Source organism: Anas platyrhynchos, chromosome 29 (genome assembly GCF_047663525.1).
Source record: "Anas platyrhynchos isolate ZD024472 breed Pekin duck chromosome 29, IASCAAS_PekinDuck_T2T, whole genome shotgun sequence".
Classification (NCBI taxonomy): Eukaryota; Metazoa; Chordata; class Aves; order Anseriformes; family Anatidae; genus Anas; species Anas platyrhynchos.
The window spans coordinates 4874352-4896321 of NC_092615.1; the positions used below are offsets into that span (position 1 = coordinate 4874352).

Below are 21970 nucleotides of genomic sequence, written 5' to 3' on the forward strand. Positions count from 1 at the left end.
AAGATTTTGGAGTAATTTGTCTGCTAAATCCTCACTACCCTGTTTTGCTGAGGCTTAAATTCTGCAGAAGGAGGTAAGTCACGCAAGCACTGGGCCCTGGGCAAGCGCACTGGTTGCTGCTTGTGCTGATTTAGCTGACTTATTCAGAAGTGAAATCAGCATTTAGTGGCAGATGTTATAAATAGCAGCCTCCTGAGCGACTGCACAGCCCTGGGGCCTGAGTCCAGCTATCACCTCCACACGGTGTAACTGATCCAGGAAATAAAACGTGGCGTTCGCCGTTAGTCAGCCCGGCCAATCTAACTAAAAAAAGGCTACTGAAGTTACAAGATTAACTTCCACCGAGCTTCTGGTCTCTGTCAGCATGAACAAGAAGCAAAACCCTTTGGATTTTGGTGTCTGAACCTGTGCGGACCGGGCTGCACCTCAGGGCCTGATCCCCACAGGCTCGGGGGGGCTGAGCTCCCCGCGGGATTTGGGCACGCCGAGGACGCTGCCGTGTCCTGGGCCACGCCGCCCGTCCCAACCCAGCCGTGTTTGTGTGAAAATGAAACGTTTCTGCTGCGCAGCGGGGGTTTAATGGGGGGCTGGGGGGCGATGCTGTGGACGGAGAGGTGCTCCAGGTGCTTCTGCCTACAGCTGGCGGCCACAACTCGCGCGGGGCCTCGCCGTGGCGACAGGGACAGGGGGTGAGGGGTGAGGGACCCCCCCCAGCAACGCCCCCCCCTTTGCAATTTGGTCCCTCTCCCTTCCCCGTAGCGCGTTCAGCCTCGCCTCAGCCCCCGCCCCGGCCCCGGCTCTCCCCGTCACGTGACGGGCTCGGCGCGGGGCATGCTGGGAGTTGTAGTCCGCGGCCCCGCTGAGCGCCATGGCGGCGGCGCCCGGCGGGACTCTGCTTCCCAGCGCGCCCCGCGGAGCCAAGCAGGGCTCGGGGGAGCTGGCCCGGGCCGCAGCGCCTGGAGGGGGGCACGGTGAGAGCCGGGACGGGGAGGGGGGGACAGGGACGGGAGGGGGCGGGGGGGACATGAAGGGGGGGGGCGAGCTGCAGGGGCCGTGTGGGTGAGGAGCGAGCCCGGGGCCGGCTGGGGGGGGGCAGCCCCGCGCGGGGCGTTTTCTCCCCTCTGGATTTCGTTTTTCGGGAGCATTTCCCAGCTCGGGGGCTGTGGCGCGGGGCGGTGCCTCAGGGGCTGTCCCTGGCGCTCTGTGTCCCGGCCCCCCCCCCCCCCCTCGGTGCTGCCCCCACCTCAGCTCCTGGCAAATCCCCGCGGCCCCCGGGGGCTCCCCCCCCCCCCCCCCCCCCTCCTCGCTCGGAGCCCGATCCCGCAGCGGGCCTCGTGTGGGCCCTGCAGCAGCGCTGCCGGGAGCGGTTTCCCCGCTCCCCCTGGTGCCGGGTGGCCTTGGCGTGAGGTTTGGAGCCGGATTTGTCCCTCCCTGTCCCACGCGAGGCTGTGGCCGTGGGGTGGCAGCGCTGGAGGGGGGGGGACGTGGTGCCAGGCAGGGGCTGTGGCAGCTGTGCGGGGTCTGCCTGTGTGAAGCTGGGCCAGGCGCTTTGGTGCCTTGCAGAGTGATGCCCTGAGAAAAGCCTTTTCTCTTCAAAACCAGCGCAGAGCCCCCGCTTTTTGTTAAACGCAGCTGGGAGGGGATGGGAACGAGGCACTTGCCTGTCTCAGGGTCACCGGTGTTGGTTCCTTCCCTGGCCTGGGGGTCTCTGCGGGGTGCCCTTGCTTTTAGCTCCTGGCTCTGCTGAGCTGGCTGGGGGCTGCTGGCCTGCAGCACGAGGTGGCCTCAGGAAGCCTGATGCCAGGTCACGGCCCTGCTCACCACAGTGAGCCCGAAGCGTTTTAAGGAGACACACATTGTACATAAGTCTCCTTAGCCTCTACTCCACCCCTGAAGCCCGCTTACTCTGCGGGGTAACTGCGTTATGAGGGAGCATCAGCAAGTTCTGCTGCCACTGATACACAGGGACCCTGCCACTCGCTTTGCTTCGGGTTCAACTCTTGGGTACGGGTCTGCGTAGAAGCTCGCGTGTCATCAAATCAGGAAGAAAACAAAGCGGCCCAGAGAATGTCCGACAGCAGGGCTCCATCAGCTGGCAAATATTCCTAGAGAAAGCCTGGGATGTGAGGCACTTCGGGGTTTGTCTGGGACGCGTGCAGATGGCAGGAGAGGAGCCGGGGTCCTGCAGTGAGGCTGGTCCTGGTGGCTCGCTGCAGCTCACCTGGGGTTGGGGCAAAGCAGGAACCCAGGGTCAGCTCTCCCACTGCCCAGCCAGCACCCTTCTTCTGGCCTCCCCCTTATTTATTTCCCTTAGCCCTCTTCTCTCCTTTTAGAGAAAGAAGCAAATAATGGGGAATAAAAAAACCTTTTAGAATCAGTTACTGTAATATAGGCAGAATAAATGTTATGTCAAACCACGGGCTGGAACAGAAATAGACCTGCAGTCAGGTAACGTGCCTCAAACAGGAACCCCGGGGGTTCCTGCGCCACGCTTTCCCTTACCAGAGATGACGATTCCTACTTTGATATCGGGGTGATCTTGGGGTGTGCTTCCTAAAAAACTGGCGCTGCTCGCATACGTGTCTTGGTGAAAAAGGAAAATGCTGCCTGCTGGAGTGACAGCGGGCGTTTTTGTCTCTGAAATACAGATGAAGAAAAGCCTCCGACGGGCCTTTGAGAGTCATGTGAGCCGGTCTGTAAACTTGGGAGCTATTCATTGACTGTGTATGAGCACAGTGGAAAAAGGAAGTTCACTTCACACCACAGTTTCCTTAGTGTGTTTTTTTTCCTCCCACAAATAGATTTTGTGTGAAGAATCACTGCGGCAGAGCGCAGGACATTGATTTTTATCTATTTCCAATTAAATTGAAAGCACTCCTGTGAATAGAAAGCTCGTTTGTATGTGCTATCTTCCACAAGAAATTCACGGGCGGTTGGATAATCCTTGTGTATCTGTACCTGTTTATCTGTTTCCTTGTGCGTGGCTCTTGCAACTGGAGCTTGTCTTGAGGATATTGAGGCTGCGCAGTGAAATTTTCCATCTCAGTCAGTCACTGGCCGTCAGAGTCGAGCACTGTCCTCCCTTGGCAAACACAAGACTTCTTCCCTGACTGTGACTCTGAGGCCTGTTATCCCAAGACCCTGCAATCCAGTTTGCAGAAATCTTGCCAAAATTAACTGCTAAGCTGGGGAAATGGGAAAAATGTGACTTGTGTGCAAGCGGATCTCAGCCTCTGAACAAAAAATGGTGTTGGGTTGGATCTTGAGGTCTGAGTCCATGCCCGGGGAAGGTTTGAGCTTGCTGCCATGGGTGTCCGTGGGGGAAAACTCCCTCCTCCCAGGGCAGCAGCACCGGCGATTCCTTTCTCTTCGTGTGTTGGCATAACTGGTGTTTGTCTGTAATTTGCTCTTCCCCCAGAATTTACGGATCTCAGCTGGGAGCAGCTGCAGCTGGGTGGGGTGAAGCCCTAATTGTGCTCCGAACTGTCCTCGTATTTATTTTCTATTCACACATTTTAAAAAAAAAAATGAAAAAGGAGGCAAAGCCTTTCTAAATCATTTTCGAAGTTACAAAACGCCTGCCAGACTCTGGATGGTGGCTGTTTGTATTGTGGGAAAGCCCGGAGGCTTCGGCTGCGCTGGGGCCCCATTGTGCAAGCCTCTAGCGAGGGGCTCGCAGCCCGACAGGCTCGTGATTTACGCAGCCTTCCTGTCCCCACGCTGTTGCTTTCTTTAGACTGCACGGGCAGAGAAATGTGTTTTCCTCGACGTTGACATAACTGAGATAGCGCGTACCTGCAGCCCGTGTGCAGGAGGAGTTGGTGTCCCGTGCAGGTCCTGTTCTGTTCCAGTGCTGCTGTCACCACCGGGGGCTGTGCTACAGTAGGTCAAATAAAAAGGAAACGGATTGCAGCCCCCACAAAATAATTGCACCCATGTGAAATCTGCACCCTCTGGAGCATGAACACGGGAGGACAGCACGGAGGTGCAGAGAAGGGGAAGGAGCTGCTGGAAATCCTGAGAGCTCTGGCTCCGGAGCAGCTGTGCTGACCCCAGTGCCCTTTGCTGTGTTTTTGGAGGGGCGGTTTTTAGTCTGTACTGCCTTCGTTCTTGAGAGTTGTTCACAGACCCCGAAATACCCTCTTGGAGGGTTGTTCTGCCATGTGCCTTGTTGTCAGCCTGGAATTTGCAGGTGTGGGCACGCGGTGGTTGTCCTGAAGTGAGGAGAAGTGAAGAGGCTGCTCAGTGCAGACCCGTCTGTGGCTTCTGTCTGTGCCACCAGCGCTGCCCACATCAGCAAAGCGCCTGGCATGGAGCAAACTTCACAGGATTTGATTTCTCCATAATCACAGTGGTGTTCAGTGGTGTGGTAACAGGAAGACTAAATCTGCCTCACAATACGGGCGTGCGGAATTATCACGGTAAGGAAGGATGTCAGGCTGCGTGTACCAGCTGATGCGCCGAGCAGCAGCACTTTACTTCCCAGCTAACAGCAATCATCCGGTTGTTTCAGGAGCTGGGACGATCCGTGGGGAGCCGGGAGCCAGCAAATCATCTCAGCACCTAAATGAGGCGTTAAGTCTGGTGAGTTGGTACCAGTTTCTCTTCCAGCACGTGCGCTTTGCTGGGTCCCAACCGGAGCTGTCTGCCTCAGCTGGAAGGTGCACGTGTCCTGGCAGCGGCCGTCTGTGCAGCCTCAGCCTTTGCCAGGTACCCTCGGAGCACGTTTGTTTGCTGCTGAATAAGACAAGCACCAAAACCGTTGACAGTTTTGTACAGGATGAGTTGCTTCCAGGGGAGCTCTGTACAAACAAGGAGAAGCCAGGAGCCTTTCTGTAAGGTTCCAGCGTGCCAAATTTGTGCAGTCTTTAGTGGTTTGTATGGGAACCCTGGGCTTGCAGTGGGTTAAGCACTGTGCAGAGATGCTCCTAATTTTAATAGCTTTTTTTGGTGCTGGTTAGTGATATATGCTGGCCTGATTTTTTTTTCTTTTTTTTTTCCTTTCTCTTTTTTTTTTTTTTTTTTTTTTTCCTCCCATAGATCTCTTGCTGTCTGTCTGAAACTTCGCCAGGGAGCACTTAACAGAAATGGCAGGTAAGGGCACCTCAAACTATGGCAATGGAGAGAGAAAAATGGTTTCAGACAATGTTTTCTAGTATGCCATGATGGCTGCAATTCATTAGTAATTCATTCACATGCACTTTGCTTTCTGAGATCTTAGTGATCCCTAAAGCTTCTTCTTTTTTTCTCCCCTGCTCATGTTCCTTTTTGTGTAGGTTTGCTAGCAGAGGTTACTGGTCTAGCATTAAAGACTTAGGTGTGACTTTTTTGAAAGTTTGATGAGGATGGAATTTAATAATAAAACGAGAGCAGTTCCTTCCTTTCAGAGGCTAAACAACTTTCTGTAGTGTTCCTAGCTGTGCTGTCAGTTTTGATACAGTTTAATTTTACTTGCAGTTAAACTAGTAACAAGATTCCTCCTAACTTTTTTTAAAATAAGCCAAAGTCCAGGACTTGCACCCAGCTGCTGTTCATTGCTAATAAGGTTTCGTTTTTGAAAGCATGGATTGTGCTTGCTTATGTAACGTGTTGATCCAAGCCTTGATATGAGTGCTGGAGCACTCCAAGTAACGCAGTCAGACATGAAAGTGGATATTTTCATTTGATTTCTTTGTCTTTTCTTGGGAATAACCCAGAACACTGGAAAACTACACGGGTCTTTGGATAGGAGAAAGCAGTCACCTGGCTTCTTGGAGCTGGGCAGCCACAAAGAGGTGCAATCCCGATACTTCTGTATCAAGCAAACCGGTATGGAAGTACTTTATGAGCTTGAAAATTGCAGTGGCTGGTGCCCAGAAGGCCAGCTGGTTTTTGCCCCATCATTTGGGGCCTTCTGCACTAGAGGCTGGCAACAGCTTTATTGTTGGTGAGAGATCTGTACTGAAGGAGGGAGAAAATGGAACAGAGCTGAACTGAAGCTGCATCTTCTGTTGAAGAGGGACAGAACAAAATTTCCACGTCCCTCCTAAAAAGCATTGTTAAAGAATCCTCTCTTACTGTGGTCAGTTAACCTTGGTCTCGCTGACTTCCCTAGAGAGCTGACTCTTCAGCTTTATGGGCTGCACCCTCTTTGTTTCCCTTGATCCAGCACTGTTAGGTTCTTTTACGGACATCTGAGACAAATTGTCCAGGAGAAAGCCCACGAGGTGTTCATAACTTACCGAAAGTTAGCGCTAAAAAGTCCAAATTCCTATGGACTTTGAAAGCAGCCAGGGGAACTCAGTGCTCCGTGTGATGTGGTTAGCAGTAGGCGTTAACCAGTAACTAATGCCAGCCCGAGACGGCATCTGAATTAATGCAGGATGTGTTTAGAGGTGACGGGTGAGGAGGGGCAGCAGATGTAATGTTTGTTTTCGTGAGGAAAGGTCTGAAAAATCAAGCTGGGCTGGTGACTTAAGAGATTCTTCCATATTTAATTGTTATGTACTCACAATGGGTGTTATCCCCATCGTATTTTCTGCATGAACATGTCTTTCCTTTGCGTGAAATAAAGCACTTTCTTTCCTGAAGCATGGCATACAGCTTTAGACGCTTCCCTGCCAACCTTCAAATGAAGTTAAGAAGCTGCTCCTGCAGAACGTCTTCTCACACAGAGATAATGGCAAGAGAAGGGGAACTCTTGTGCTGACAGTTCTTGTTCAGACATTTCCTCTCGTCTTCTGTGCCATTTGGAGGTTTTCCCAGGACATTCTTCATCTCTTCCTCTGGTTGTTTTTAATTCTGTTTACTGGGGCTGAAGTAGACGAGAGACAATTAGTCACAATGCCCTGGAATCAAGCTTTAATCAAGACTTGAAGGCAAGAGCAAACATTCCCAAACATGTAGAAACTCGCATCCAGGCACACGTGCATTGCACAGATGTGTCTGTGCATCTGTCTAGAAGCTGACAGCAGCTTAAATACAGAGGATTTAGGCATTAAATTACTTGATTTTTAAAATGTAATTTCTTCCCAAGGTAAGTTCTTCACTGTGTTGCTTTTGTCAGCATTTGCTGATTTATGGTATCTGAATGCAAAGCTTTTTTTTTTTTTTTTTCTTTTTTCTTTTTCCCCCCTCTGGGTCTTAACCTTGCATAAAAACTTGACTTAGAAAGAAAGAAGGGGACATTCATGAATCTCATAAAAGCAAAATCATCCCTGATGTCTTGCCTTGCCTCAACTGGATGGCATCTGAGTACTGAATTCCAGTTAGGGATGCCTTCTTTACAGTCACGAGCGTGTATCTACTACAGGGCCTAAGCCTTGCCCCAGCAAGCCCACCCACTCAGAGCTTGTGTCTGCTTTTGTCTGGAAGACCACCAGTCTTTCCTCCTCCTTGGGTTTTCTGAGGGTTTCTAACTTAAAACCTCTGGGCAGTGTTGCCCCCAGGTGTTGCTGGCCTCTGCCCACCTCCTGAGGAGCTTTGTCCCTGAACTTCTTTTAAGGTGTCTTTTGGTTTGTTTATCGATTGTCACGAATCCCGTCGTACTCGGAGGGCTGTCTGGGAAGGTGTGGAGGATGTCACACTTGTTCAGCTGTGCCAGATTGTGTCTGCATTCAGTTAATCTGTTCTGTGTTCTGTGTTGTAGAAAAGGTGAATAACTTCCCACCGCTCCCCAAGTTTATCCCTCTGAAGCCATGTTTCTACCAGAATTTTGCGGATGAAATACCCATCGATTATCAGGCCCTGGTGAAGAGAATCTACCATGTATGGATCTGTAAGTTGAGTAAAAAACCTGCTCTGGAAGATTGTTTGTGTGTAATAGAAAAACGTAGAATTTGATCATTTAAAAGCTTTAAGATTTTGGCTGCGATTAAGTGATAAGAAACAATGATTCCTCTTAGAATGCTATAATTTACCTGTATGACCAAATTTCAAGCTGCTGTGCCTTGAATCTTTGTTGCAGAGCTGCTGCTGAAGAAAGGAGAGAGCATCAGTGCTAGAAAAGCCTATTAGTAAATTCGAGGAAGAGAAGAGCAGACTGTATCTGCTGTTTTTTCTAATGTCAAGTGATATTTCAGCCCCCAAAATAGCCCTTTTAAAGTAATTCCTGATTCACCTAGAATAAGAGGAATAGGAGAATTGAAGGCTAGAAGATTAACGTGACCTGTATTGTTTGCTGCCCATCTCCCCACCTTGCTTTGTGAATGCTGACCCCAGTTTGTGCCAGCCAGGTTTCCCCTCCCCGTCGAAGCAGCGCCTTCCAGCCTTACACTGCCTCTTCCCTTAGCCCCCAGAACGTTCCCAGCCCTGTTCTGAAGGGCGTTGATCCTCTTGGTCACAGCTGGTGATTTGCTGATATTCTGTAGGAGCAGAGCTGCTGGCTCTCTGGGCTGGTGTTGTCTGGCTTAGCGATTCAAAAGCCGGTAATGAAAATTGACCATTCTTCTCCAAGGAATAAAATCGGATGAAAAATGGTGTGGCAGGCCTAGGGAACCACAGGGAATGCTTTGGAAGATTAAAAATCTTTTTGCCGTGCTTATCTTTTTTTCCCAAAATGCTTGTCATCCCATTTACCCTTCTCGCTGAAGGAAAGCTTGTTTTCTGCCAGATATGCATTTGGTAGCCTGGCTTTTATTCCAGATGTATAGGATGTGTGTATGAGAGAGATTTGTGTGCATAAATAATAGCATAATCTATCACTCCATTGTTCTTTCGTTATTTAGAGATGCTGAAATGAGCTCTGTAATTTTCTTGCCTGAAGAAACTGCTTGTCCCTTCAGACTAACTGGTTAAATGTTGCATGCTGCAAAGCTGCCTTTGTGTGGGACTCTCCTTAAACAAAGCACCCCTCAGTCAAGTTAATGGAAGGATGGAGAGGTGCCAGCCATTTAGGCAACTGGTCATATGCACGGCTGGGGAGACCTGGAATTTTCACCATGAGTTTTAAATTTCCAACTGCTGCACAGTTTTCGGGGGTGTCTTCCTGACTTTTGGGGACGGGACAGAGAGCAAGAGATATGTACGGAGGGAAGGCAGTAAAGAAGAAAAGGCCAGTATTAAAAATAGAAGCATAAAAGTCGTTGCTAGAAGGTTGAACGCTCATTACTTTAATTGGATGTGAACATTTTATTAAGATGGATGGTGGCTTGGGGGAAAACTGTACCAGAGCTCCCACTGCTGGCGAACAAACTCCTGCCTGACACGTAGGGAGAACCAGAAGCTCCTTCCAGTGTTGTAGGTGCTCTCGACTTGGTATGTTTTTGGTTTTGTTTTCTCACTCGATAACTTTTGGAAAACAATTGACTTCTGGAAATAATAATTCTGAGAAGTACAGCTAATTGTTACGTAAATGAAATTTAAATAATTAAAACTCTTTCCCCCTTGTAATAAGATACATCCAAACCATCACATGTAAAGCCTTGTTGTTAGCTACTTAGAAGAGGGAGAACATTTATTTTTTGTAGCAGTGTTTTATTTTAGTTTTCACGTAACTTGTATGTCGGAATAAGCAGCTGGGTTAGGATGCCTTACAAGCTAGATTCTCCTGGCTGTATTGTCGATATTATTTTGTGACCACACAATTTTGTAACTGTTTAGCAGCCCCTGAGATGAGTGAAGGCAGAGAAAAGAGTCACTGGAGGAAGAGGCAAGGCTGGCACCAAGCATCAGAAGACCAAGCCAGAGATGTGCAAGCGTGCTGCAGAGCCACAGCTTGTAGGAAAGAAAGGAATGGGCAGGGCACGTTTGCTTACCACAGGGGAAGAGAAGCTGAGGGATTTATTTTTGACTTGGTAAATGAGAGTGGGGTCTAAAGCGATCCTACTGTGACCTCGTCCCCAGGCAGTACCGAAGGGTTCTTGGTGTTCGGACTGTCTGCCTTCTCATTTCTCTTTGTCTGTGCTAATTGGTTCGGGTTACCCCCAAAAGATTTTATGAATTACCACCTGTTTTCCAAAATCTGAGCTTGTAATTGGGCTAAGCCTGCTAGACCCCGGCAGAGCATGGGGGATGCAGGGACAGCTGCAGGAGTCTGTCAAGTATTAGGGGGAAGGCGGGGAGTCCCTGGCACGGGGACTGAACTCAGCCTACAGAACCCAGGAAGCGTGCAGCCTCACTGCAGCAGTAAAGTTGAGCTTCAGAGAAAGGGGGTGGCAAAGGCATTTCCTGCACAGTTATTGAGTGCGGCGCTGGTGCCCTCTGGGATCTGTTGTCAACTGTTCTTTTTTATCCAAGTGGCAGGGACAGGGATGTGAAAGGGCCTTTAAGCCACCCTTATGTTCACATGTTCTCAGCCTGATTGGAGTTTGCGTATTCCCTTGCTCAAGGCAGCACTTACAAGCCCTGAAGCTGCTTCCAGACTTTCTCAGAGGCCCAGGGAAATGGGGAGAGGCCCTGCAGGGCACTCTGCTAGCTCTAATAGCTCCTGAGGCAGCAAGCACACAGACCAAAGCAATGGGATGCTGAGTGCACGGCAGATTTTTACACCCCTCTGCTCTCATCAAGGGGTTATGCTACAAATGGGGGTGGCTCATTGTTCAAAACAGTCCCGGGCTGAGCCTTGTGCTGGTCGCGCCAGTTGACACCCAGATGTCCATCCTTTGGCAGGCCCCAGAGGAGTTTCCTCACCCTCTGGAAGGGGACGCGTGTCCGTGCTGCCGGCCCCTTGGCTCACAGCAGAAAGCTGCGACCCCCTCGGAGCGGTCGTGTTGTTGGGCAGGAGTTTCCCACCGTGGTGTGGATCCTTCCTATTATAATGCTGGGTGTTTGTTTATTTCTCCTCCGATGTGAAACAGCACGAGTTCACGCTCTTTCCTGTGCTCTCTTTACAGTTTACTGCATCACGCTAGTAGTGAATATAATTGCGTGCCTGGCCTGGTGGATCGGAGGAGGCTCTGGGGTCAATTTTGGCTTGGCCATCCTCTGGCTTATTCTCTTCAGTCCCTGTGGCTACGTCTGCTGGTTCCGCCCGGCGTACAAAGCCTTTCGGTAAGTGAGAGCACACGAGGCAGTTTGCTTCCTCTGGGAGAGAGATGTGTTGTTGCTGAGGAGTGCCCCTCTGGAGAGCTGGATAAAGATGAAGGGTTTGATACCTGAACATCTCATTGTCTTCGGAATTGTTTTCAGCGAAGAATGTGGCGACTTTTAAATAGTAGATGAAGGGCTGAGGGTCACCTGCCTCCTCGGATTGGAGGTGAGCAGCACTGAGTAGTCTGCCACTTCTGTGAGGACGAAATTCATATCTCACCCAAATATCTCAGGCTTAGCAGCACCCTCATAGCAGTATAACATCAGGGTGGGTATTGATTTGGTAAAGATTTGCTGCGGGCTGTTTTGGTGGAAGACTATTAAGTTATCAGGAGCCAAGTACTCTTCTGGATTTTGTCTCTAGACACCTGACAACGTGGCTGCTTTGCTTTTTATAAAGAAGTGGTTCACTAGGGCGAGTCCTTCTGAAACTCCACAGGTCTTTAAAGCCATCCTGCATTTTTACTTTAATTAATAATTGTTTGCATCTGCTCGTGCTTCTCGTGTATCACAAGGCATTATTCAGACATTAATGCATAAAGCTCATCAGAGCTGTGAAGGTCCCAAGCATTTTCCAGTCTCGTGTAGGGAGGGGTGGCACAGAGAGGAGGTAACACGCAGTGAGACCACGCTGTGGTCGTCAGCAGACCCCACACTGGAGTCAGGGATTTGGACTCTGAAGGGGAAGCTCCTTCTGGTTCCCCACTACCAGAATCCTCTGGATTTTGATCATTGACCAGATTCTGTGATGAGTTACTTTAGATAGCAGCAAAAGCAGCTGACAGATACGAGAGTTGGCAAATGGGGTCCTGTCTGTTTAACACATGCTAGGTTAGTTGCTTAAATGCTCTTCTGAATTTACACTTAGTGTACTAACAACACTGGGCAGCTAATGCACCCGAGGTGCTTAAATATCGGTGACTACATGGGGGAGTACAGGGGAGGATTATTTCTGACTGAAAGGGAAGGCCACTGCGTTGGATTCATCTGAAAGTTTTAAAAGATGTGGAAATACCAGCTCTGAACTCTTGCCCTCTGGGTCTGGGGTTTTGTCCCCATCTCTAGTTCAGAAGCCCGAGAGCCTCCAAGTGCCGACTGGAGCTCTGTTCAAAGAGCATTTTCCGTTCTGAAGTCTGGGAAAAATTACTCGTCTTCATTGACCTCCTCTGGGCTTACAAGGACCGTTTCTAATTATTTCTTTAATGTTGTTTGTATGTGTTTATGCAACTGAATACGGAAAGGTCCCTGAGGTTACTCTGCATAAAGACTTCCACAGTTTAAAAAAAGAATAAGCCCTAGAGACAGACTGGCAAGCCCAGAGATCGTCAACTTTGATGTCCGTCGTAGAAGAGGCTTGAAAAACACTGCAGTGGGGCAGCGCGGGTAGTTTTGGGGCTGCAGGTCGTCCTGGTTCTGGAAAGCCAGGTCAGGTCCGCTCGCTGTGGCGTTTGGGAAGACGCAGCCCTTCCACACTGGCATCGTGTGCTGTGAGGATGCTTTCGTAAAACCTTCGTCATACAGCTGCATCCAAAATTAAATTAGCTGCAGAGCTTTGGCGCTAGGGCAAAGCTGTTGCAAATCTGCACCAGAAAGCTGGATCAGAAATCACCTTTTCTGTGTATCCTCACTAATTCCCAGAGATCCTTTCAAGTGAAGACTCCTCCAGCCCTTTCAGGTCTTAGTTGCAAGAATCTGTTTGAAGGCTCAGCCTGGAGCCTAATCCTTTGTTAATTGGATTATGACAGGCACTACTGTGAACAGGCCATGTTTGAAGTATTTCTTCCACATTGCTGTACTCTGAGGTGCTGCTGTTTGAAAGGTAGGATCACGAGGATTCTCAGGGATGGTTTCATTCTCTCACAGCATCTCTCTAGCCATCTCTTTGGGAGATGGAAGATAATGTTATCAGCACGTGAGGAGCAGCCGGGCTCTGGCTGGAGGTTTTCCCACTTGTGTCAGAGTAGGCAGGGTTCGTGGCTTTGGCTTGGCCGGAGCTTGTTGTCCTGCCTCCCTCAGCTTTTGACATTATGGGCTAGAACTACGGAGACCATTATAATACGTGTACTTCCAGTGTTTGAGCAGGGGCTGGGAATGACTGAAGCTCTTCTGTAAAGTCCCTACTGCACCAAATTGCTGCTTTAGCTCCTGAAATGTTTTTGTAAACCTGTTCTGTAGATCATGGGCCCTTTGGGTTCCTGAGAGAGTGGGAATAGCTCATATCATAAAAAATGATAGGTCAGCTGGCTTGGAGGGTTTCAGAGCTGTGCCTGGGCTTACAGTGGAAGGCAGGCTCATCGACACAGCTGATTTAATAGGACAAAGATGTCCTGTGGCAGAACAGCGCTGTGCCCCAGTGCGCCCAGAGACCATGAACAGATCTGGGACCATTTTCCTATTTGGGATTATACTCACACTGCCTATTTCACCTGCATAAATCAAAAGGACCTCACATAGTCAGAACCCTCTCAGTGTACACGTTCTGAAGATGTGGAGTCTGTGCAGATGCCAAAGCAAAGCACACTTCTGTGTTTCCCTAAGCAGCGTACCACCCTCTTCTCGTGTGGCTATTTTTCCTCCTGTTCTGTCCCAGTGCTGGGTTAGTAACTGTAGGCGTGTAAGCTTCATGACAAGCAGGCACTGAGACTTTCCCAGCTGGGCTCTCGTGCTCAGGGGTCACTTTTAGCACATGGGCAAACTGCCTCTGGTGTCTGGGCTCTCTTGTGCCTGCTTGCTGGTGGCCGAGCTGCGCAGGTATCTGGTAGCACTGACTTCAGACATTCAGTCAGAGAAATGATTTGGGCACTCTGTGTTCCGCAGGAGACTGCCTTTCCTCGTGTGTCATCATATATGTAATTACTTCGGTAGAGCAATTGCAGGAGCCAGGCTTATTGGAAGAGATTAGGCACTGATGATTCATGGATCTGTGCGCTTTCACTGCCAGGGAAAGAGGAGTTGTCCTCAAAGTTCATAGCTGTTGAGGGACTTTTCTGAGATAGCACGCTTGAGCGTGTGTGTGTGATGGGGTCCAACGTTAACAAGAAGCAATGCAGGGTTCCGGTGTCCTCCTAACTGCCTCTTTCTCCTTCCTTTGCAGGTCAGACAGCTCGTTTAATTTTATGGCTTTTTTCTTCATCTTCGGCGCACAGTTTCTTCTCACGGTCCTGCAGGCGATTGGTTTCTCTGGATGGGGAGCTTGGTAAGCAGGACACACCTGGAGCCTTACAGCTGAGCCCTCAGCTCCAGTGCCTGAGAGTTTCAGCCTACGGGCTGTTTCCCTGAGCATTAGAGGAGCTGGTGGGAGTCTGTACAGGGTGGGGTGGAAGAAGCTTTCTGATTTCCTCTGTGGCATAATTATATCTGCTCTTGGAGTACACAATTCTGTTTATTCCCATTGCTGGCTATCGCAAAAGTTCCTGTATTGGCAGAAGTCAGATATCTTCACCTGCCTGTTTGTTGTTTGTTTGTTTTTTAGCACCTTCCTGTAACGTCCTTCCTTTCTGCTGTTTAACCAGAGAGTTTCAAGATTGATCTGATCCTCTCTTAGCATTGCCCTCAAAGTATTTGCAGCACATGTTGAACAGTGCGTGATGACTCACTGTTGGCCTATAGAGCAAGTATTGTGAGAGCTGTCCTAAAATAAATGGAAGCATTTTAGTGTCTGTCCCTGGTTATGTTATAATTATTTGGCATTTTAACTTTCTGTCTCTGGAGACTTGAGAGCAATTCCTGCTGAAGCTGCAAATAATAGAAAGTCCTAGACTCTGCACAGCATTTAGTTTTAACTGCTGATGCTCTCAAGTTGCCCTGTCTGGTTGTTGCCATCAAAGGGAAGGGAGATGCATTACAGATGGGAGGACCCTGATGTTCCATGTTCCCAGGTCTGTTCTCTGGTTGCACAACCTCTGCACTGTCAAAAGCATCCTGGGAATAAATCTTCTCTCCCTGAAACCTCACTGTGCAGCTGGCTGTCCCCTAAAGGTCTGAGACTGGATTAGCAAGGGATGCTGGCGAGTCAGATTTGAGATACAGGGGAAATACCTGTCTGAGCTGCATTTAGCTCTGACCATCCTCTTCACTGTGTTTTTTTTTTTTTTTTTTTTCTTTCTTCGATTTCGGGAGCTTTAAGGCTGCCTTGTAACTTCTGTGTGTGCGTAAACCATCTTTCTGGTAACAATTGTGCTTAAAAAAGAGAGCAGTAATGATACTGTTTCTTTGTTTCTTGCAGCGGGTGGTTGGCAGCAATTACTTTCTTTAGCACCAACGTTGCATCTGCTGTGTTCATGCTGTTTCCTGCCATTATGTTTACAATGTCAGCGGTCACAATGCTCATCTGCATTTTAAGGGTAGGTGCTTCAGGTGTCTCTCTGACTTGGAATATTGGTGTTTCGTATTGCAGTAAGGTGAACAGACAGCCACTGTGAACCATCACTGCCTCTAAAGGTTTTGTAGTGTAGTCAGTGTATCTCAGACTATTTAGAGGACTGATGCAGATAATGCAGGACAGCTTGAGCTGGATGCGTTCCCCGTTCCACGTTCCTTTATGTCACTTAAGCCAAGGGACTGTAAAGGTGAAGCATCTCAAGACGTCTGCAGCAGGGACAGGGTGGCAGGATGGCAAGCGGTCCTCGGTTGTCTGCAGAACACTGGATTTGGATATGAGACCTTCTGCAAAGCTTCAGAAGACTGATGGCATAGGAGGACAGAAGATAGAAGGGAAAGAGGACAGGCAATTAGCCCAACAAAACCCTGTCTCAGAGTAGTTGCCATCATGGAGATTGCCACAGGTTCATGGCAGCGTTTTGCCCCCTGTCACCATGTTTAGCGCCACTGCCCTGTGCCGTCAGGCATTGCCTGGTGGTGTGACATTTAAACCAGGTCTTTAGTGCCCCTGGATTCCTGGTGTAGGTTTTTTCATGTGCTGCAGCTGAGTCCTTCAGCCTCAGCCCCACTGAAGCAGCAGTGACAGTTTTATGGGGTTTTCAGCCCACTGACCTGGGCTAGCTGCCTTGCTGCATGGACTGTTGCTGTGGGATCCCCAGCCTAAATCCCAGGTGTATGGCTAAGACAAGTTCAAGCCTTGCATTGATACTATCTATTTGCACTTCTTTTCATTATGTGATTATATTTTTTTGTGCTTTTTTTTTCCCTTGGAAAAACAGCTGTTTGCAGAGAGAGAGAAACAAACACAGTACCAAATGACAATAGGACTTCTCAGGAAGAGGTGTAGGTACCCACTGCTGATTTTTCCTCTTGTTTTACTCCGTTAGGTTCACAAGATCTACCGAGGGGCTGGTGGAAGCTTTCAGAAAGCTCAGGACGAGTGGAACAGCGGTGCATGGAGGAACCCCCCCAGCAGGGAGGCCCAGTACAGCAATTTTTCTGGGAACAGCCTGCCGGAGTATCCCACAGTGCCCAACTATCCCCCGGGAAACCAATGGCCTTAAGCAGCAACAGCTGCAAATTGCCTGGATTCTCTTCTTTTTTGGTCCTTTTATTATTGTTATTTGAAAAGATCATTTGCATTCCCCTACACGTACCCCAGTCTTCATGGGGACTTTCTTGTTTTTTTGTCTCCTCATCACTGCAGAAGATGTGTGCTGTCAGCCCACGCCACCTCAGGAGCTCTGCACGGCCTTATCAGAAGGATAGTTTTTGTTTGTTTCTGTTGTTACCAGTATTTGCCTTGTTGCAGACTGAGGAACCAACCGTTCACTGCCCTTGCTTGAGGACTGCTCTCATGACCATATGTGCAGAAGGCTGGCTTCCCCGTGACGGTGAACACTACCAGAACTGCTCCTTCTCCTGCCTCCCCGCTTAGTTTTCATCACATGCACAGCACACCGCCAAATCGTCTGTAGTTGTAGCAAACACAATCAGAGCATTAGTAGCAACCGGTGTTTGCTCTCCCGGATGAATGATCTGGAATTTTTCACTCAAAGGGAAATGCAACACCTGAATTATCTGGTACTAGTGATATTGAAGGTATTTGTAAAATCTACAGCTTCATTTGCTTGCGCTCTCTGGTGAAGAATCCTTTAGATAACAGCGCTTGCTGCGGGTGAGTGCTGTTCAGATACTAAGTCCACAAGAGTCCTCATTTGCCTGGCTATAGAACTATTGTTATGATAGAAGTCTTGCTTTCCCTGCCACCAAAAGTTTTTGCTAGATCCGTGTGCTGCAGAGATGCAAATTCATCTCATTTTGTGAAACTGACTGCTCACTAAAAGCCTGATTCAAAGCCCACTGGAAACTATTGAAAAGCTGACTGCTGTTGGGCTTTGGACCTGGCTGCCTGGGTGACGTTCACCCCTTTCCAGGCAGGCAGCGCAAGATCTCTGTGCCATCTAAATTCCAGGTACGTGGCGTCAGGATTTTTGTGCTGACCCAATACATGCCGTACTGGACACGCCTTGTCCTGTTGGGACACCTTTTTTTTCTGGGCTCCTGGCCAGTAGCTGGGTGCCAGCTAACTATTGATCTCAGTGCTGGGGCCCCAGCGTGGTTTGGGAGTAATTCCATTACAACTGATAAATTGAATTCTGCCTTCTACCGACGCAGTTAAAATCCAACCGCTCTGCAGTGAGTTGTCTCAGAAAGCTCGTTAGTCCTCGTAGCTGACGCTAGCTGTGCAGAGCTGGTACGTGGCTGCGTCGCCAGCAGTGATTTCCTTCCCTGTACGAGCAGGGGGAGAGAGGTTCTTGCCTTTCCCCAGGAATCAGCTGAAGAGAGGATAAAGCTGTTGGGAGGGGTTGTTTCCCCTGAGAGCTAGCATTAGTCTCATCGCTCATCTTCATCTCATGCATGTACATCAGGACTCCTGGAGCCTGAGCCATCCAATTCCCCTGTGTCCTAAAACGATCCAAGCAGCAAAGGCTGCAGTCTTTTCCTTTCCTTCAACAGCCTGCTATGAACTTTCTCAAACCTGTTAGAACTGGGAGCTCGGTTCCCAATATTTTTATAGGGAGTTGAGTGTTCAATGTTTGCAGCTCTGGGAATTTCAATGGACAGAGAAGGGCAGAGTGCTCCAGTTTGGAGACTTGAGAGGTGTGGGGCACCCTGAGAGTCAGGCCCAGAGCCTGGCCAGTTGTAGGAGGTGACACCAGAGGCGTTACACTGGAAGTGGAGTCACTCCATGTCCACACTAAATAACTGGAAAGCAAAATTGGCTCCTGGAAAGGGGCAGGGAGGTTGTCCTTGCTAGGTGGAACTGATTTGCAAGTGATCTTTTGAAAACTGTCTCTACATGTGCCTTATCTAATAAAATGTTAGTTCATGAAGGAGAACTTTTCCTTCCCCATCCCCCAGGCAAAACTTCCCATTCACTCTATTAACTTTTCCCGTGTCCTACTGTAAATACTAAGTGAAGTACAGCTTGGAGTCTGCATGACACCTTTGTTACTAGGGCCAAAGCAAAAGCAAACATTAATGGGAGGTCAGAGCCTCCTCGAACTTCAGTTTACAAGCAGCACTGACCCCCTGCTGCAGAGCCAGCCTTTTGCTGGCTCTGGCTCATGCTCCAAACACAAGGTTGTTTTTTTCTTGCGAGTGTGCAATGTGCTTGTAAGTACAAATGCTCGATGCCTTCATTAATAGAATACAACCCGGTCGTGTTGTCAAGCTTTTAGGTGCCTTTGTCTTGTGTCAAGTGAAATGTTAAGTGTTCTTTGTCGCTTGCCATCAGAGAGTGATAAAAGAACTGCCTGTTGAAGAACTCCCTGGAAATACGATTTCACTGCAGGGGAGCAAGGTGAGGTGAATGGGGCCGCACTCGAGGGTGGCCATGCTGGGGGCCCAGACATGGGGTGCCCGTGCAGCACGCTCCTCTGGCTCTGACCCCTGCCATCCTCGGCCTTTTGCCAAATTTTTTTCAGCAGTAGTTGTGGTCTTTTTTAGTGTTTCAGGTTGAAGATTTCAATTGAACCAAGAGGAGAAGCGTTGCCAGGGGGCTCTTGAGTCCAGCTTCTCTTTCTCCCCTTGGATAACCCGGGGGTCTCTTTTAAAGCACCCATCCTCACATTTCCAACCTTCTTGATGCAGTGAGGGGTGTGTACTTAGGAGCCTGCAAACCAAAATGGTTGGAGGCAGACACCAATGTCATGATCCATTAGCAAACACTGCCTGGGATTTCTAAAGAGCTTAAATGAAACCTCCCAGGACGGGAGCTGCCATCTCCAAGCACATCGCCCCCCTCCATCCTCTTCGATGCCAGAAACCGTAATTCCAGAAAGTTGACTCAACACACTGCCTGAACTGCTGTGGCTTTTTTTTTTTTTTTTCCGACTCCTCTGTATGTTTTTTAATGTTTACATTAGATTTCTAAGACTCTTTAACACCATTAACCTGGACCTGGCTCCTGTTTTCATTCGGCATCATGCGGCATGTACGTGTGTGATGTTTCGTGTCACTTGTGGGGCTCTGGTTTTTGTTTGTGTTTTTCTTCTGATCACAAGACAATAAATGCTCATCCTGTGCTTGATGAGAAGAACTGGCTGCATTAGAGAAGTGTGTCTGTTCCTAGGTAACCAGAGTTATCTGGCAGAGGGAAATGGCGAAATCTCTATTTTCTTCCAGTCTCCCACCACTTTTTTTTTCCCCTTAAAAGAACAGCACGTTTATGGATGAGGCTTACCCTCGTGCTGGGGACCACCACAAGAGTTGGCGTGCTGTAGTTTGTGTTCTTGCAGATGCCTGACAAGTGTTTTACACCGATGTTACCATTATTCTCATTTCCTAGCTATGGAGAAGTGCAGGTGATGGGGTGCGCCGGGGCTGAACCCTCCTTCCTGGCCTCTCCTTAGCAGCACACGTTCACGTTGGCCTTTTGCAGTGCTGGCCTCTGCCTTGTCTGGTTTGCTGCCTGGAAAGATCCCGTCATCCCTGGGGCAAACAGGCTGTCTGACAGCAAAGGTGAGTTGCATCGCTCTATTTAGTGTGCAGCTGGATTTACTGCCCCAAATTATGCTATCCTGGCTTCATACCCCAGCTCTGCTCCATAGCGGATTTGTAACCCTAGGAGAGCTGATTTCATCTCAGCTGCTTGATCACGTATCTGCTAATCTCAATCTTTTCTTCATCTCCAAAGCCTTGTACCCCCTCTGCAGCCACTAGTATCTCACCTTCGCTGGCAGGAGACGGTGTAGTCCTCATGTTCACAAAAATCTCACAGCAGCACCTTTTCCCAGAGCTGTTTTGCTCCAAGCATGCCCGGGACAGGCAGGCATCACCTCCTGCAAATACCACCTGCTCTGCCCACGGCCAGGCTGTGCTGGGCTCTCAGAAAGTTAATGGCAGCTTTGATGTATTGGCCTGAGCACGATTCAGCAAGGCAGCAGGGTCAGACGGACTGGTTTAGGTATTCAATAGCATTTGGGGAGCTGCTGGTTGTCTGCACCCTGAATGTCCGTCTCTCCACTCCTGGCTGTGTTCTGGAAGTATGAAATCAGGGATTTCCAACAGCTGCTTGCTGCTGTGTCCATCACATGGTGAGTATGAGGATGAAACAGCTCTTACTCAAATTCTTGCTCCAAGCCCTCAAAATCTTTGCAGGAGGTGCAGGTTTGACCTCCTGCTGCTGCCACGAGTGGGGCAGGTCCCTGGTGCTTGGGTTTTCCTCTGCCACACATCTTGGGCGAGAGCTGGAGCTCAGGGGCTTGGCAGGAGCAGGGGGCAAGGTTCAGCGGGGATGGGGCAGTGGCTGCACCACTGAGCTTGGGTGCACAAAAAGAGCTCCCCAAATGTCCCACAGACCCCTGCATTGGGGTGGGGGCTCTTCCCTTTGCACTCCTGCTCCTCCAGCTGGAGCCCTGTGGTTGTGTGGGATGGGATGCTGTGGATGGCCTTTTTTTTTTTTTTTGGCTGATTCTTAATGGATTTCTATCGCTTTGGTGCCATTTCCTGGACCCTGAATGCAAATGCTTCGAGAGAAACACTACATTGCCTGCTCCGAGCAGCTTTTTCCTCTGTATGAGTTACAGCAGTGCTTTTTTTTTGTGTTGCCTGCTTGTGAATTAGCCCTAATTAACTCGTGCCCTGGGGAGGAGGGCAGGGTTCAGAGCTGGATCCTTTCCCAACAGAAATTCCCTGGCTTTTCTCACTAACTCGCTGTGCTGAGCCGGTTCCATAGCATGAGTTGTAGAGGTCTCTGCAGACCACGCCTGGCACACTGTGTATTCCCTGCCAAGTTAAGGCATGCTGGAGATCCAACTTTGAATAAAATCAGAACTATTTACTTTCTTGTTTCCTGCTCCAGAGGATGGATAAATTATCGAGCCAAATGTCTGGACAAATCCTGTAGTCTCAAAGTGCTGGAAATCACCTTGTTCCCCCCTTCCCTCCCACCCCCAGCACAGAGGGATGCAGTACTAAAAGCCCCCAGACACTGTAGGATCACAGGCCAGGGCCATAGCAGGCTGGGAACCCGTCAGCTTCACCCCATGCTCAGCTCCTCGGGGCTGAGCCCAGGCTGCTCTCAACACACACACACCGTGTGCTGAGCGGTGCCAGGGCCCATCAGCACCGCTGCGGGGTGACGAGGTGAAGCGGGGCCGTGCTGGGCAGAGCTGTGTGTGACTGCCACAGGCTCGCACGGTGTCACCAAAAGGGTCACAAAGGGGGAAAAAGGGGGATGCAGCGGTCTGGGATGGTGCAAAAGGAAAAGGGGAGGGCGGCTCTGCTGCTGGGGCACAGATAACGGCCCTGCTGTGCCCCTCTGTGCCCTCCTGCGACAGCCGGAATCCCCGCACTGGGGACGGAGCTGCCAAAGGGCAGGGCCCAGGGGTGGCAGGATCCCTGCCTGGCTCGTGGTGTAGCTTGTTCCCTGGTCCTAATTCTCTGAGGTCACCGTTCTTCTAGAATCAAACACATGCAGGGAATAAAATACTTCAGAGGAGTGGTGCGAGGCAGGAGGGGGGTTCATCGGCAGGAGCGCTCCCGTACAGCTGGGAGAGAATTGATTCAAGCAGCT

The 21970-nt window shown here is 49.6% G+C and overlaps 1 protein-coding gene across 3 annotated transcripts; it reads left to right on the top strand.

Annotated features, from left to right (window-relative positions):
* The first annotated feature begins 818 nt into the window (after positions 1 to 818).
* On the top strand, positions 819 to 19497 carry SCAMP4 (secretory carrier membrane protein 4). Of its 3 annotated transcripts, none has more exons than XM_027472057.3 (8): positions 819 to 971; positions 4514 to 4584; positions 5041 to 5094; positions 7628 to 7756; positions 10812 to 10968; positions 14102 to 14203; positions 15233 to 15350; positions 16275 to 19497. In XM_027472057.3, exons 3-8 carry the CDS (start codon positions 5088 to 5090, stop codon positions 16449 to 16451), a joined length of 690 nt encoding a protein of 229 aa, XP_027327858.1. In that variant the 5' UTR covers positions 819 to 971; positions 4514 to 4584; positions 5041 to 5087; the 3' UTR covers positions 16452 to 19497. The 3 variants fall into 3 exon arrangements, with proteins under 3 accessions (XP_027327858.1, XP_005022065.1, XP_038025068.1); XM_005022008.6 differs by lacking the exon at positions 819 to 971 and adding an exon at positions 3526 to 4421; XM_038169140.2 differs by lacking the exons at positions 819 to 971; positions 4514 to 4584 and adding an exon at positions 4611 to 4710.
* Positions 19498 to 21970: the final 2473 nt, after the last annotated feature.